A 14,653-nucleotide genomic window follows, 5' to 3' on the forward strand; every position below is an offset into this window, starting at 1 on the left:
AAGAAGGGGGAAACAGAGGATGAGATGGTTGGATGGCATCACCGACTCAATGGACATGAGTGTGAGAAAACTCTGGGAGATAGTGAAGGACAGGGAAGCCTGGCATGCTGCAGTCCATGGGGTCGCAAAGAGCCGGGCACGACTGAGCAACTGAACAACACAGGCAATCCTAAAACAAAGCAGGTGTTACCCGTCTGGCAGTTCTTATTCTGGAGATTCCAGCACAGCCTTGTTATATCTACTGTGAATTGCTGTCTTAGCCCGTCCTCTCTGGATCTCCCTACACTCATCACTACCCTTCACCGAAAAAGCAATCCCTGACTGCACTATTTTAGGAGTGTTCTGATCCCAGCTCAGAAAGAAAGCACTTAGGAAAGCATACGTTACCATCTGCTGCTGTTTTGGAGCATGATATGTTGCTTAAATGTCCAGGTCGAGAGATGTTTTCTTTGGTCAAAATCAGTTTTGCCTGGACTTGAAAACAGTATACTCTTAAGGGTTTTAAATCGTTCAATGTGATGAAGTTACTCTCGAAAGGGTCTGTCACCTGCGGAACAAGCATCAACAACCGCACATGAAGATTACCCACACGGGTGTGATCAAGGCCTTCCATCTTCTTCAGTGTTTCCCCAGATTCACATTGAACGCAATAACCAAAGAATAAGGCAACTCTGGTTTTAAAGAGACAGAATACCAATTTACACATATAATGCTTACAGCCGACAAATTTCGCTTGTGAAAGCTAGGGAGGAGTGCTGAGAAACTGCTGATGGCATTAGAGCTGTATTTCTGGCCGTGAGATCTGAAGCCCCATTGCAGCAATGGAGCGTCCAGAGCTCGAGTTTAGCAAATCCCAGTTTCCAGGACGAAATTTTCTCCTTTGAAATGAACATTGTATATTTCATGGTTAGTCTCGTCTACAGCTTCAAGTCAGTCGATGAACAGAGGGGAAAAGGGCATTCTAGGAAATGATGGTGCTTGGGTTCCGGATCTGCTTCTGGTTTTCGCTTCACCGTGCTGATTCCCTTTACAGTTCTGGTGCACATGGTCTTAGAGGTTTATGTCATCAGGGAAGAGTTGGGTCCCAAATTCTTAGAGGGTCGTGTCCCCTGTCTCCACCCCTGCTGTGACCTCTCTCCAGTTTGTCGCCTCCACATATTTGGTCGATGGCCCCTCTCTCATTCCGGACAAACTGTCACTATTCTACAGGGAAATGAGAGAAAGAGACCACACACTATGGCAGTACGGGATTCCTCCTAAAGGACTGCTTTCGTATTGGGAGACACAGCAGAAAACACGAGGCTTCCCTGGTGGTGCTAGCGGTAAGGAACGCAGGAGACACAGGAGACGCAGGTTCGATCCCTGGGTCGGGAAGATCCCCGGAGGAGGAAACCCATTCCAGTATCCTGTCCTGGGAAATCCCATGGACAGAGGAACCTGCCAGGCTACAGTCCATGCGGTCACAAAGAGTCAGACACGACTGAGCGTGCACGCGCGCACACACACACACACACACACACACACAGAATACGCTACAACCATTTGAAATGGTGGCAGGTAACACATGCTTCAGAATGTGGAGATGAAGTGCCTTATTATATATGTTGACTGAAAAAAAAGGCAGATCATTCAATAGTATATAGGATATGATCTCGTTTTTAAAAATACAAATGGTCATACTGTATTTGAACAATAGGACTATAGATGATTCATAACTTTCTAGTCTCCTGTTTAACAATGATGACTGCCAGGGCAGAAAAGAAACGATTTTTACTCATGGCACCACATAAAGCAATTTCAGGGAATTCTGTGGAAGTCCAGTGGTTTAGGACTTGGTGCTTTCACTGTCATGGCCTGGGTTCAATCCATGGTTGAGGAACTAAGTTCCTGCAAGCTGTGTGGCACAGCCAAAAATTTTTTTAAAATAAGAAATAATTATTTTTAAAAAGGTAAATTTAAGGACAATATACTTTTCTGAAAAAAAAAATTATCTATTTATTTGGCTGTGTTGGGTCTCAGCTGCAGCACGTGGGATCTTTCCTTGTGGCGCACAGGCTTAGCTGCCCTTCAGTATGTGGGATCTTAGTTCCCTGACCTGGGATCGAGCCCAGGTTCCCTGCCTTGGAAGGCAGATTCTTAAGCACTAGACCGCCAGGGGAGTCCCAACACTATTCTTTTTTGAGTTTATTTCAGCAGCCAGTCTGTGATTGGCTTTTCCAAAAGAATCACAGACTACAGAGAATAGCTACCATTCTGAGACTGCTGTCCTTAGAAAGGTCTTGTTTGCAAGGCTGACCCAAGGCTGGCATCTGGGAACTTGGCTTTGAGGAGCGTCCCACCGATCCCTAAGTGATAAGGCTGTTTTAATGTATAAATGATGCTTCTGACACTGAACGCCTGCTCTCCCTCTGGGAGTCAGGAGCTCTGGTGTCTCTGCTGGGTCGAGGGTGCCTGTGTGACCAGCCCCCAGTACGAGCCCTGGGCACTGAGTCTCCCAGGAGATTTTCCGGGAGATGTGATTTCACATACTCGGTCATGCTTGTTGTCGGGGGGATGAGGGGAAGACTTCTGGAAGCTTCTGCCTGGACTCCTTCAGAGTCTGCCCCCTGTGTCTATTCCCTTTGATGACTCTGTTCTGTGTCTTTTCTCTGTAATAAGTCACAGCCTTAAGTACAACTGGACGCTGAGTCCCTTAGGATCCTTGGGGCAAATCTAGGGGTTGGGTTTGGGACCCTTGACATTTGGACTCACAGCTGGAATGAGACTGTATTAGTGGCTTTCAGAGTCACTTTAGCCACAGAATCTTTTGCTCATGGAAGTCCAAAGCATAGATGCTCTGGTTGAAAGGGGAATCCCTTCTGGATTCTTCCAGACCTCCTCTGTTCCAGTTGACCAGACCTCTGAACTCAGATTTGGGGAAACGATTATTTCTCTCTGGCTGAGAGTCTGCCCTTCAGTGAGTTTTGCCTTCCTCGGTGTTTTTACACTCACCGTAAAGAAAGAGGGCTTCCCTCGTGGCTCAGCTGGTAAGGAATCTGCCTGCAGTGAAGACCTGGGTTCGATCCCTGGGTTGGGAAGATCCCCTGGAGAAGGGAAAGGCTACCCACTCCAGTATTCTGGCTTGGAGAATTCCATGGACTGTTTAGTCCATGGGGTCGCAAAGAGTTGGACACACTGAGTGACTTTCACTTTCATAAAGAAACAGAGCAAGTGCAAATATCAGCAACATGGGAGAGACACAGCACTGAAAGCATGGGCCCCGGAGCCAGGCGTCTCCTCCGCTCGCCTCGGGCAGCCCTCACACTCGCTCTCCCTCTCAGTGAAACTAGGGGCAGAAAGGCTGAACAAAAGGATGTATTCAAAGTGCCCGGCCCAATGCCAGACACGAAGAAAGCTCCAGATAAACATACAGCTCTTAAAATTCTTATAAAAATTAGAGCAATGTTGAACATAGGAAATCAGGAGGTTTACACACATAGTGAAACATCATTAAATGTAGCTTGAAGGGACTTCTCTGGCAGTCTAGCGGTTATGACTCTGGGCTTCCACGGCAGGGGCACAGGTTCGATCCCTGGCTGGGGAACTAAGGCCCATCCCCCAGCCCCCCTGCTGTCACACAGCGTGGCCAAAAAATAGGAAAAAAATGCAGCTTGGATGATCAGACACTGGAGGTGACTAAAGGCCATCAGTTTTTCCTTGTGATACACCCAGGGCTGACCAGGCCCCTTTGCTCTGACCCCTCCTTTGTCAACCTTACCCTGCCCGAGCCCCTCATGTGGCCCCATTTCTCTTTTTTAAATTAATTAATTAATTTTATTCTGGCTGTGCTGGGTCTTTGCTGCGGTGCACGGGCTTGGTTGCCCCGAGGCATGTGGGAATCTTAGCTCCCCAACCAGGGACTGAACCTGTATCCTCTGCATTGGAAGGTGAATCCGTAACCACTGGACCACCGGGGAGTCCCAGGCCTGCATTTCTGATGGATCCGGGCATGTTCAGTTCCCGGATGTGCCCAGCCTTCTCCAACCTACTGGCCCTTCTCCTTGGTACACGCCCTCTTCTCGCCTTCACTGAGACTTTTCACCTATTTGCATCGCCTTCTTTGAAAACCATTCAGATCAGAGATGTGACACAGCTTAACCTTGCAGACTGCAGGAGTGAAAATAGGCCCATGAGTAGAAACAGGCCCATGAAACCTTCCCAAACGCTGGAGTGTGGCAAAGACTCCCTGGGCACCGGCTGAATCCAGACCCAGACTGCAGGTACTGTGTGATACAAGGCAGAGAGGGCCCTGCAGATGGGTCTTGTCCTCTAAGGGTGCACTGGCATACCCTGGTGTCCTTGGCCATTTGATTTTCCTTTTGGCTGAGCAGAGCAGCTCGTGGGATCTTAGTTCCCTGACCATGGGTTGAACCCACCAACTGCAGTGGGAGCTCAGAGTCTCAAGCAATGGACTGTCAGGAAATCCCCTCCTTGGCCTTTCGTTTGCTATCCAGAAACTCCAAAGAAAAGAACATCCAAAACAAAGAAGAACATGCTCTTGCCTGTTTGTCTCCTGCCTTCTCCCAGTAGAAGACATAATACACAAAATAGGCCTCGGAGGCAGGGACATCGAAGGGAGCAGAAAGCCTGATGATAAGCGAGCCTTCTTCTGGGGTCACCCGGATGTTTTCTGGAGGCCCAATAGTAGCTGAAATAGAATTACAAATGAGATCCATTAGTCTATGTAGATACATGTGTGTACACGTATGTGTATAAATATATATATATCCTATGCAGTGCTGAGTTGCTTTAATCGTGTCCGACTCTTTGCGCCACCAGGGACTGTAGGACTGTAGCCCACTAGGCTCCTCTGTCCATGGGATTCTCCAGGCAAGACTACTGCAGTGTGTTGCTATTTCCTCCTCCAGGGGATCTTCCCAACCAGGGAATGAACCTGTGTCTCTTGCGTCTCCTGCATTGGCAGGCAGATTCTTTACCAGAGGTCTTTCTGCCATACGCTATGCTAATAACATGTTTTACAGGCCAGCTTTATGGGGTTTCCAGAGAGCTGGAAGGTTAACCAAAGGTCAAATTTTCATGAAGAGAGGGAAAAGATTTTGTTAGCTCTTACCTTCTATATATATATTTTTTTTTCCTCTGTTACATATTTTTTTATATAAATAAAAGTGGTGCTTACAAACTTTTAAATACATTTCTCTTTTAGCTTTTTCCAATAGGATAACTGAGAAACACTGCCATCATGAGGGCTGCCCCGGCTCAGGGTAAACAGCCTGCCTGCAGTGTAGGAGACTTGCAGATGTGGGTTAGATCCGTGGGTCAGGAAGATCCCCTGGAGGAGGAAGTGGCAACCCACTCCAGCCTGGAAAAACCCACGCACAGAGGAGTCTGGCAGGCTGCCGTCCAGGGGATTGAGGACTGAGCGACTAAACAGCAACACTATCATCAATCTATTTGTTAAGACTTTTCATGTACTGGAATACATATCACTGGAGAGCCAAGTACTGTGATTCTGGTACACTCTAGAAGAAAGACTATAGCATTTATTAAGTAAGCATCTAAACTGTATAATTAACCAGAGGAACTCAGATCAAAGAACAGGTCATGTGCTCCAAGTTCTTAGGGGCCTGTTTCTGCATGTTTGACACACGCACGCAGACGATCATATCGCTGGGAACCGTCACATGTTCACGAGACGGGGGCTGGCTTTCTTTCTAGCTTCCACGCCCCACCCTGGGCTCTCCCGGGTTGGGGAGGGTTAGGCATGTGGTCTGGCCACCTTTCTCTCTGGGTAAAAGTAACTGGTCCCCGCAGGGTCTGCACTCTTGCCCTCTCACCTCCTTTGTTCTGGTGGAGGAACTAAGTCCAGACAGATACACTGTCGGGCGGGGCCCGTCTCAAGCCTCAGTGTTGTTAGCAGGCTGGCCACGAGGAACAGAAAAAGCTCTCACCACACCCGCTCATGGACACTGGCACGCACATCTTCAAGCTGCCCTTTAGACGGCGAAGTCGCCACAGCACCGGTCAGCCTGCCCATGTGCAGGGCCAGCCCCCCCGCCCCCAGTGAGCAGATTCTCTAGACTTTTCTGTGATTCACCAAAGGGAGTGGATGTGCCTGCCCGGATGACCACATCCCCTCACCACTGAAAGGTCAGCACCCACGGACTCCTGTCTGATCCCAGTGTGATGAGCCTGTCTCTCCAGGGCAGACAGCCTGCCTTCTCTCCAGGCCCAGAAGGCGGACCTGATAGGTCTGTGTGGTCACTACCGACAGCGGCGTCCACGGCCTGAGCGATCGCTCGAAAGCTGGCAACACGGATTTTACACATGTGTCTGCATGGATCTGCATGTAACAACCGTGGAAGGCCATCCCCATTTCTCAGAGGGGGGCAACTGAAGCCCAGAGGGATATGACCTGCCCAGAGTAACAGCCAGTTAGGGGCAGCGTTGAGGTTTGAACCCAGATTTACGTGATGCTAAAGCCTGCCCCCTTCAGCCACCGTCCCAAGCCCTCTCCCCTCGAGCCCTCTGTAAGACATCGTCATGCTGTTTTCCCATCCTGACTCGACCACAAGTGCCGAAAGCAGCAATGGGCTCTGCAAACACCACCGGCTCGAAGTGATACTCTGGCAGTAACTTAACCAATGACACAGCCAGCCGACTCCGGCCGGGAAGACAGACGGCAGCAGCTGGCTGACAGGAGACTGGTGGCATCACGACAGGCCCTGCTTCTGTTGCTGCCGTTACTTTGTTCCCTACTAATCCCACTGAGGTGGCGCTTCACAGCTCAGACGTCTGGCGGCGCTCCATTCAAGGACAGAGGCCTGGTCCACAGCAGATGACCAGCTGGCAGGGACCACGCTGCCTTCTCGTCCCATCCTCAAACCGCTAGCAAAAACCACTGATTTTTTTTTTCCCTCTTAGCTTCTTATTACAGGAAATTTCAAACACCAAGCAAGTAGAGAGAAGACTGTAGCCAAAGAGCACGTACTCGTCACCCAATTTTACGTCAACCGTCAAGGCCTGGCCAGTTTTGTTTCTCCTTCACCTTGTAAGGACCACCTTGACCCTACCACTCTCCGGATGGTTTGGAGCAAATCTCAGACATTACATCGTTGCATCTATAAGATGTGTATCTTGAAAAGACCAGACCCCTCCCTTTAAAAAAATAAACAAAATACCATTATAACATCTACAGTGTGTGAACAACAATTGCTTAGTAAATCATCAAATATCTAGACAACGATCACATTTCCTCAACTGTCTTATACTTCTGTTGAGCTTGAATAAAGATCCCAAGAAGTTCCATACTTTCCATCTGTGTAGACACGGGAGACTCATCAGGCATAGCTGACCATGTGAAAAATGAATCACTAAACCTGATGCCCAGAGCCAACTCGTTAGAAAAGAACCTGATGCTGGAAAGATTGAGGGCAGGAGGAGAAGGGGACAACAGAGGATGAGATGGTTGGATGACATCACTGACTCAGTAGAGATGAGTTTGAGGCAACTCCAGGAGATGGTGACGGACAGCGAAGCCTGATGTGTTGTGGTTTATGGGGTTGCAGGGAGTCAGACACGACTTAGTGACTGAACAACAGCAAAAGGAACAAGTCTATGAACTAGTGTTTGATGCGGAGAAGGCGATGGCACCCCACTCCAGTACTCTTGCTTGGAAAATCCCATGGATGGAGGAGCCTGGTGGGCTGCAGTCCATGGGGTCGCTAAGACTCAGACACGACTGAGCGACTTCACTTTCACTTTTCACTTTCATGCATTGGAGAAGGCAATGGCACCCCATCCAGCATCCTGCCTGGAAAATCCCATGGGCGGAGGAGCCTGGTAGGCTGCAGTCCATGGGGTCACTAGGAGTCGGACACGACTGAGCGACTTCCCTTTCACTTTTCACTTTCATGCACTGGAGAAGGAAATGGCAACCCACTCCAGCGTTCCTGCCTGGAGAATCCCAGGGACGGCGGAGCCTGGTGGGCTGCCGTCTATGGGGTCGCACAGAGTTGGACACAACTGAAGCGACTTAGCAGCAGCAGCAGCAGTAGTGTTTGATGACTCTGATGCCCCTTCCAATATCCAGGAGAACGTCTGTTCATTCAGTCATTCCACAGATATTTTCTGCTATGCGACAGGTACCAGTCAAGGCTGAATTCAGAGCATTCCTGAACATAAAAGAATTCGTGCCAGGTGATGGTGCCCAGTGAAGCCAATATATAGTATATTCCATATACTATTAATAGTTTCCCATTCAGCAGAGAGGCTGGCCAACTTTCTCAGTCAAGTGCCAGGGTGAATGTAGGCTCTGACAGGTCAGACAGCCCCCAGCATAACTGCTCAGCTGGCCTCTTGCAGCATGGAAGCAGCAATAGGCAATACATCAATAGATGGGGAAACTGTGTTCTGATAAAACTTTTTAAATTGAAGAACAGTTGATTTACAATACTGTGTTAGATTCAGGTGTGTGTATGTATATATATATACCTTTGTGTGCATGGTACTAAGTTATTTCATTCATGTCCGACTCTGTGTGACCCCATGGACCGCAGCCCGCCAGCCTCCTCTGTCCGTGGGATTCTCCAGGCCAGAATACTGGAGTGGGTTGCCATGCCCTCCTCCAGGGGATCTTCCCAACTCAGGGATCGAACCCGTGTCTCTTACGTCTCCTGCAGTATCAGGTGGGTTCTTTACCACTAGCACCACCTGGGAAACCCGTACATACATTCTTTTTCAGATTCTTTTCCATTATAGGTTATTTTAAGTTTCCTGTGCTACAGAGCAGGTCCTTGCTGTTTATCTATTTTATATATAGTAGTGTGTATCTGTTAATCTCACACTCCTAATTTATCTCTCCCCCTTCTCTACTTTGGTAACCTTAAATTTGTTTTTGATGTCTGTGAATCTGTTTCTGTTTTATAAGTAAGTTCATTTGTATTATAGATTTAAATTCCCCATGTAAGTAATCTCATACAATATCTATCTTTCGCTGTCTGGCTTACTTCATTTAATGTGATAATCTCTAGGTCTACCCACATTGCGGCAAACGGCATTATTCCATTCTTTTTTATGGCTGAGTAATATTCCATTACATATGTGTGTATACACACACACCACAGTTCTGATAAAATCTTATTTACAAAAACAGGTCAATGGCTGGATTTGATCTGCAGGCTGTGGTTTGGCAACTCCCTAGTGTAGCGAATCACCCTCCCCTAGCCTCAGCCTCTGTGGACAGTACTCTGGTTTGACCATCACACTCATCTGGGTGCTGGTTATTTAGGCTGAGAGGCAGGACTTAGGCGCATGGAGTCAGTACCGCTTAGCAAAGAGCAAAGTGCAAACGTTAAAGGAATTTGTACCCTAGTCCCCTTACCATTCCGATAGTGTTCGAACCAAGGTGCTGTTGCCCAGGCAGAAACGAGGCCCCCCAGCTTAGCTCGAACACGTAAAGAGATGTTGAAACGCCGTGGGAACCCCTCTGAGAGGCTGTTTGCGGTAAAGTCACACTCTGTTCTGGTGAGGTTCGTACAATCCACCTTGCTATCTTCTTTGTTGACGTCATACCAGTTACTACTGGTGCTGCTGCAAACAGAAAAAAGGATTTCACTTAGCAGAAATCTCTCTTTGATCACATATCACAGTTCTCCCAGGGTTGAGTTTTTAAAACATTTTTTTCATTGTGATATTCCTCACATACCACGCACTACACTCATTTAAGGGGACATTTCAGTGGCTTTCAGTATACACGCAGGGTGGTGCAACCCTCCCCACACCCATTTTAGAATATTTTCATCATCCCCTAAACAACCCCCATGCTTAGAGCATCACTCTCAATCTCCCCCTATCCCTAAGCCCTGGGCTACCACCGATCTATTTCCTATCTCTAAGGATTTGCCTGTTCTGGACACTTCGTAGAAATGGGATCATAAATGATGAGGTCTTTTGTGATTAGTGCCTTTTGCTTAGCCTGTTTTACTTAGTATGTTTTCAAGCGTGATACATGTTGTAGCATGTATCAGTACTTCATCCCCTCTTATGGCCAAATTAACGTCCCATTGCGTGTTTATCCATTCATGTGCTGACAGACAGGTGGGCTATCTTTTGGCTATTTGTCTTTTGGCTTATTCACTTTTTGGCTGTGAATAATGCTAAGAATATTCACATATAAATTTTTGTGTGAAACTATGTTTCCAGTTCTCTGGGGTGTATACCCAGAAATGAACTTACCAGGTCATATGGTTACTCTCTTTTTAACTGTTTTCCAAAGCAGCTGCATCATCTTATGTTCCTGGCCACAGTGTATGAGGGTGTCATTTTCTCCATATCTTCACCAAGGCTTGTTATTATGACTTTTTTATTGAAGCCATTCAAGTGTCTGTATTTTCTCTGGTGACTAATGATGTTGGGTATCTTTTCATGTACTTACTGGCTATTTGCATATCTTCTTTGGAAAACCGTCTACTCAGATCCTGCGTCTCTATTTTGATTTGGCTATTTGCCTTTTAATTGCTGAGTTGTAAGAGTCTTTTTATATGATATATTCTGGATACAAGTCCCTTATTAGATATATGGTTTGCAAATATTTTCTCCCATTTTGTTCCACAGCCAATGTTAATGCTTCAAACTCAGCCTCTGTAGCCTCTGTGTTAGAATTGATACTGTGTTCATGCAACCACACCCCAGTTTCTCGCTGGTGTAGAGCTTTGTTTTCACCCCATAGCTGCCCATTTAAAAAGAGTCTTAGACTTCCCTGGTGGTACAGTGGATAGGAATCTGCCTGCCAATGCAGCGGACAAGGGTTCGATCCCTGGTCTGGGGAGATTTCACATGCTGCGGAGCAACTAAGCCTGCGTGTGCCATAGGCTACTGAGCCTGTGCTCTGGAGCCCACCAGCCTACCAAGCCCACGTGCTGCAACCACTGAAGTCTGCAAGCCTACAGCCCGTGGTCTCCAACAAGGTAAGCAAGCACAGTGAGAAGCCCAGACAGTGCAGCGAAGAGCCGCCCACTGCTCGTTGCAACTGGAGAAAGCCTGCACCACAACGAGGACCCAGTGCACCCAGAAGAGAGCAAATAAACCACTGTTAAAAAAGAGAGAGTTCTGCCCCAAGGAAACCTGGCTGCCTGTAAGGCCATGCAGCCTTGTAACTGAGAATGTACCCCCTGAATTCTGATACCACATGCCCACACAGGATTCTATTAATAACCCCCGACTCTGAGCTCTGTCCTTAGGTGACAGACTTGAGAAAAGGCAGAGAGGTGACTCCAGAAGCCTCAGTGGGGGCCGCAGGCAGTGTCCCCTCGAGAGACAGGCAACTCTGGACAGGCTGCCCTGGACAGCAACTCTAGCCTGGAAAGAAGGGTCAGGGGAGACAGGAGAGATGAGGCTGGGGTCACAGCCGCCGGCTCTCCCACACCACGTGGGCTGCTAAGGGTCTCTCTGACCCAGTCTGGAGACTCAGCTTCTGCTAAAGTGGCAGGTAACCCGATGAAAGCGATATCAATAAGTGTGGCCAAGGCTTCCACGGAAGATGCCCACCAGACTCACACACCACTGAACCTTGGAGTCCTGGGACCTAATTGGGAAGGGGATCACAAACCACAGGCGCCCCCTCTCAGACTGGGGGCTGTGCTACAGAAGCGGGTGAGTGATTTTTTTTTTTAAGTTATACAGATACCTGAAGGTACTCTCACCTTCTCCCTGCCAATTCCAGCTGTTGAACTGGGGCAAAAGGCCCCCTCTGGGATTAGCCGGGGAACTGACCTACCATGTGCCACCTCCTCCCCTCTCCTCCAAACTTGTCCATTTTGGATTTATCCCAAGGATGCAAGGATTTTTCCCAATATCCACAAATTAATCAGCGTGACATGCCACATCAACAAACTGAAGAACAAAAACCATACCATCATCTCAATAGATGAGGAAAAAGCCTCTGACAAAATTATCAGCCATTTATAGTAAAAAAAAAAAACCCTCCAGAAAGTGGGCATAGAGGGGACATATGGCAACACAATATAGGCTATTTATGACAAACCTACAGCTACCATCACAGTCAGTGGTGAAAAGCTGAAAGCGTTTCCTCGGGGACAAGACAAGGATGTCCACTCTCTCCACTTTTTAAACACAGTTGTGGAAGTCCTAGCTACGGCAATCAGAGAAGAAAAATGAAAGGAATCCAAATTGGAAAAGAATAGGTTAAACTGTTACTGCTTGCAGATGACACAATATTACACACAGAAAATCCTAAAGATGCTATCAGAAAACTACTAGAGCTCATAAATGAATTTGGTAAAGTTGCAGGTTACAAAATTAATACACAGAAATCTGTTGCATTTCTGTATATTATTTCTATACATTAAGAACTACCTTTTTAAAGTGTTTCTTAAGAATGGGGTTTAAAACGGTACAAACCATCCAAATGTAAATGACAGCTGACACTGTCTGGCTCCCCATCTATTTGTAAAGGGTAAAAATAAATTGCTGTGGGCCCCATTTAAATGGATAATGCAGTGAACACAGCCTCATGGCATGACACCACCCAGGCCTGGAGCCCCAGCCTCTTGCCCAAGCCTATGATGAATCAGCCAGTCTGAGCATTACCCAGCAGGCAGTCCTGGCTCCTGGCAATGTGTTCATATGGACAGCCTCTGACCCCGAATTTGTCTAATTTCAAAAGCAACCTCAATCATGAGAGGGAGCACAGCCTCGTGATTAAACACATGGGCTCTAGAGCCAGGTTACCCAGGTTCAAGCCCAGTTACTTCACTTCTCTGTTCCTCAGTCTCCTTATCTATAAGATGGGGATGCGCTACAGCATCTGATTCTTAGGTCATCTTGAAGGTTGATCTCGTGGACAAGAGGAAAATGCCTGGACCAGGGCCTGGGGTTTCTACTCAGTTCAGTTCAGTCCAGTTGCTCAGTCGTGTCTGACTCTTTGCGACCCCATGGACTGCAGCACGCCAGGCTTCCCTGTCCATCACCAACTCCCGGAGCTTACTCAAACTCATGGAGTCGGTGATGCCATCCAACCGTCTCATCCTCTGTTGTCCCCTTCTCATCCCGCCTTCAATCTTTCCTAGTGTCAGGGTCTTTTCAGATGAAAAGGTAGGGGTGCCTACTGAGCACCATCTAAAAATATTTATCAAACACCTGAGCAACCAATGATTTCCCTGTTCACCTTCTGTTACATCATTTCCAAAAATGATTAAGTAAGTCTGTCCCCTGTGAACCCAGCAAGTCCTCTTCCAGAAATGGGAGAAAACAGTCATCGATGATTTCGGTTTGAGGACATTACTTTTAATGGTCACAATCTGTCAACTACACCACTCGTGAGTGGGGAAAAGTTAAAAAAAAAGTCATGAGTGATACATCATGTAACAAAACATAGAATAAAAATGTTCACACTGAAATAACTGTATGAAAAAGTATTCACAAGCTTAACTACATCAAATTAAAACGGGAAAAAAAAAAAGGAAGCAGGACCTAGACATGTGACTCCAGTCTTACGCAGATGCTGGCATATTTGCAAACAAGTCCATGTATTTAGAAAAAGTGTCTAGAGAGAAATACACTAAAATGAGAATAGTAATTTGTCTTAGACTCCAGGTTGCTTTAATTTTGTACTTTTTACTTTTCTGGGTTTTCCAGATTTTCTATAAAGAAGGTGCTTTGCTATTAAAATTAGAAAAAAGTGAAGTTAAGAAAAAAAGAGTTGGGAAGACTAGGGTGGGCAGGCCCCGGCGTGGCAAGAGGCCAGGTGGGGTGTGACCTAGCAAGGGCCTGGCTCTCTGCCTGCTTTTATTTTCAAGAGAAAATAGAAATTCGGTTCTTTTTTTAAAGTGAAATCTCCAGATTTGTAAATGTTAACACTAGTTAGGAAAACAACAACAGCAAAAACAACAAAAAACCACTGTGGGCCAAACACAGACTCTAGGCCAGAGGATCTGCCACCTCGGATTTAAACTTAAAATTTTCCCACAATGTGTTCTGTGTAATTTTGGCTTTGCTGGCATGACTGTCAAAAAATGAAGGCATGTTCATTTAAAGTTATAGTGATGTTTCCTGGAGAGAAACAGAATGGAAAGTTTAAAGTTCCATGAGCCTCAGAATTAAATTACTTCATGTAACTAAAAGGTCCTAAACGTGTGAAAGTATCTAAAAACAGACCAGCAAAAAAAAAAAAAAAAAAAAAAATCAAAGGCCCTTTTCCACAATCAAGTCTGTAATTTGGAAAGAAAACATAAAAATCAGCCTCTGTTTGAGTTTCCATGACCCCTCAGCTTTTCCAAACAGGGAGGATGTGTGAATGTGTGTGCATGTTAAATCACTCAGTCGTGTCCGACTCTGTGACACCATGGACTACAGACCACCAGGCTCCTCTGTCCGTGGGATTCTCCAGAAAAGAACACTGGAGTGGGTTACCATTTCCTCCTCTAGGGGATCTTCCTGACCCAGGGATCAAAGCCGGATCTCACGTTTCCTGCATTGGCGGGCGGGTTCTTTACCACTAGAGCCCTAAGCAGGGCATTCACGTTCAACTGTTTCCTCTACCAAAACCAACCTCTAACCTGAAAAAATATCTGACAAAATGCTTTCCCAATAGAAAACAGAGTGAAACAGGTTAGTCTGTGGTGAGAAACTGTCAAAG

At 46.8% G+C, this 14,653-nt stretch overlaps 1 protein-coding gene across 1 annotated transcript in view; it reads right to left on the reverse strand.

Moving 5' to 3' along the window:
- The window catches only part of IFNGR2 (interferon gamma receptor 2), a 40,850-nt gene that overhangs the window by 5,304 nt on the left and 20,893 nt on the right, over positions 1–14,653 (reverse strand). Inside the window, exons 5-7 of the mRNA XM_068967599.1 lie at positions 9,380–9,588; positions 4,542–4,687; positions 388–547 (exon numbers count right to left, since the gene is read on the reverse strand). Coding sequence (XP_068823700.1) covers positions 388–547; positions 4,542–4,687; positions 9,380–9,588 — 515 coding nt within the window. The remainder of the gene's footprint in view (positions 1–387; positions 548–4,541; positions 4,688–9,379; positions 9,589–14,653) is intronic.

The sequence above is a fragment of the Capricornis sumatraensis genome, chromosome 1 (genome assembly GCF_032405125.1).
Source record: "Capricornis sumatraensis isolate serow.1 chromosome 1, serow.2, whole genome shotgun sequence".
Taxonomy (NCBI): domain Eukaryota; kingdom Metazoa; phylum Chordata; class Mammalia; order Artiodactyla; family Bovidae; genus Capricornis; species Capricornis sumatraensis.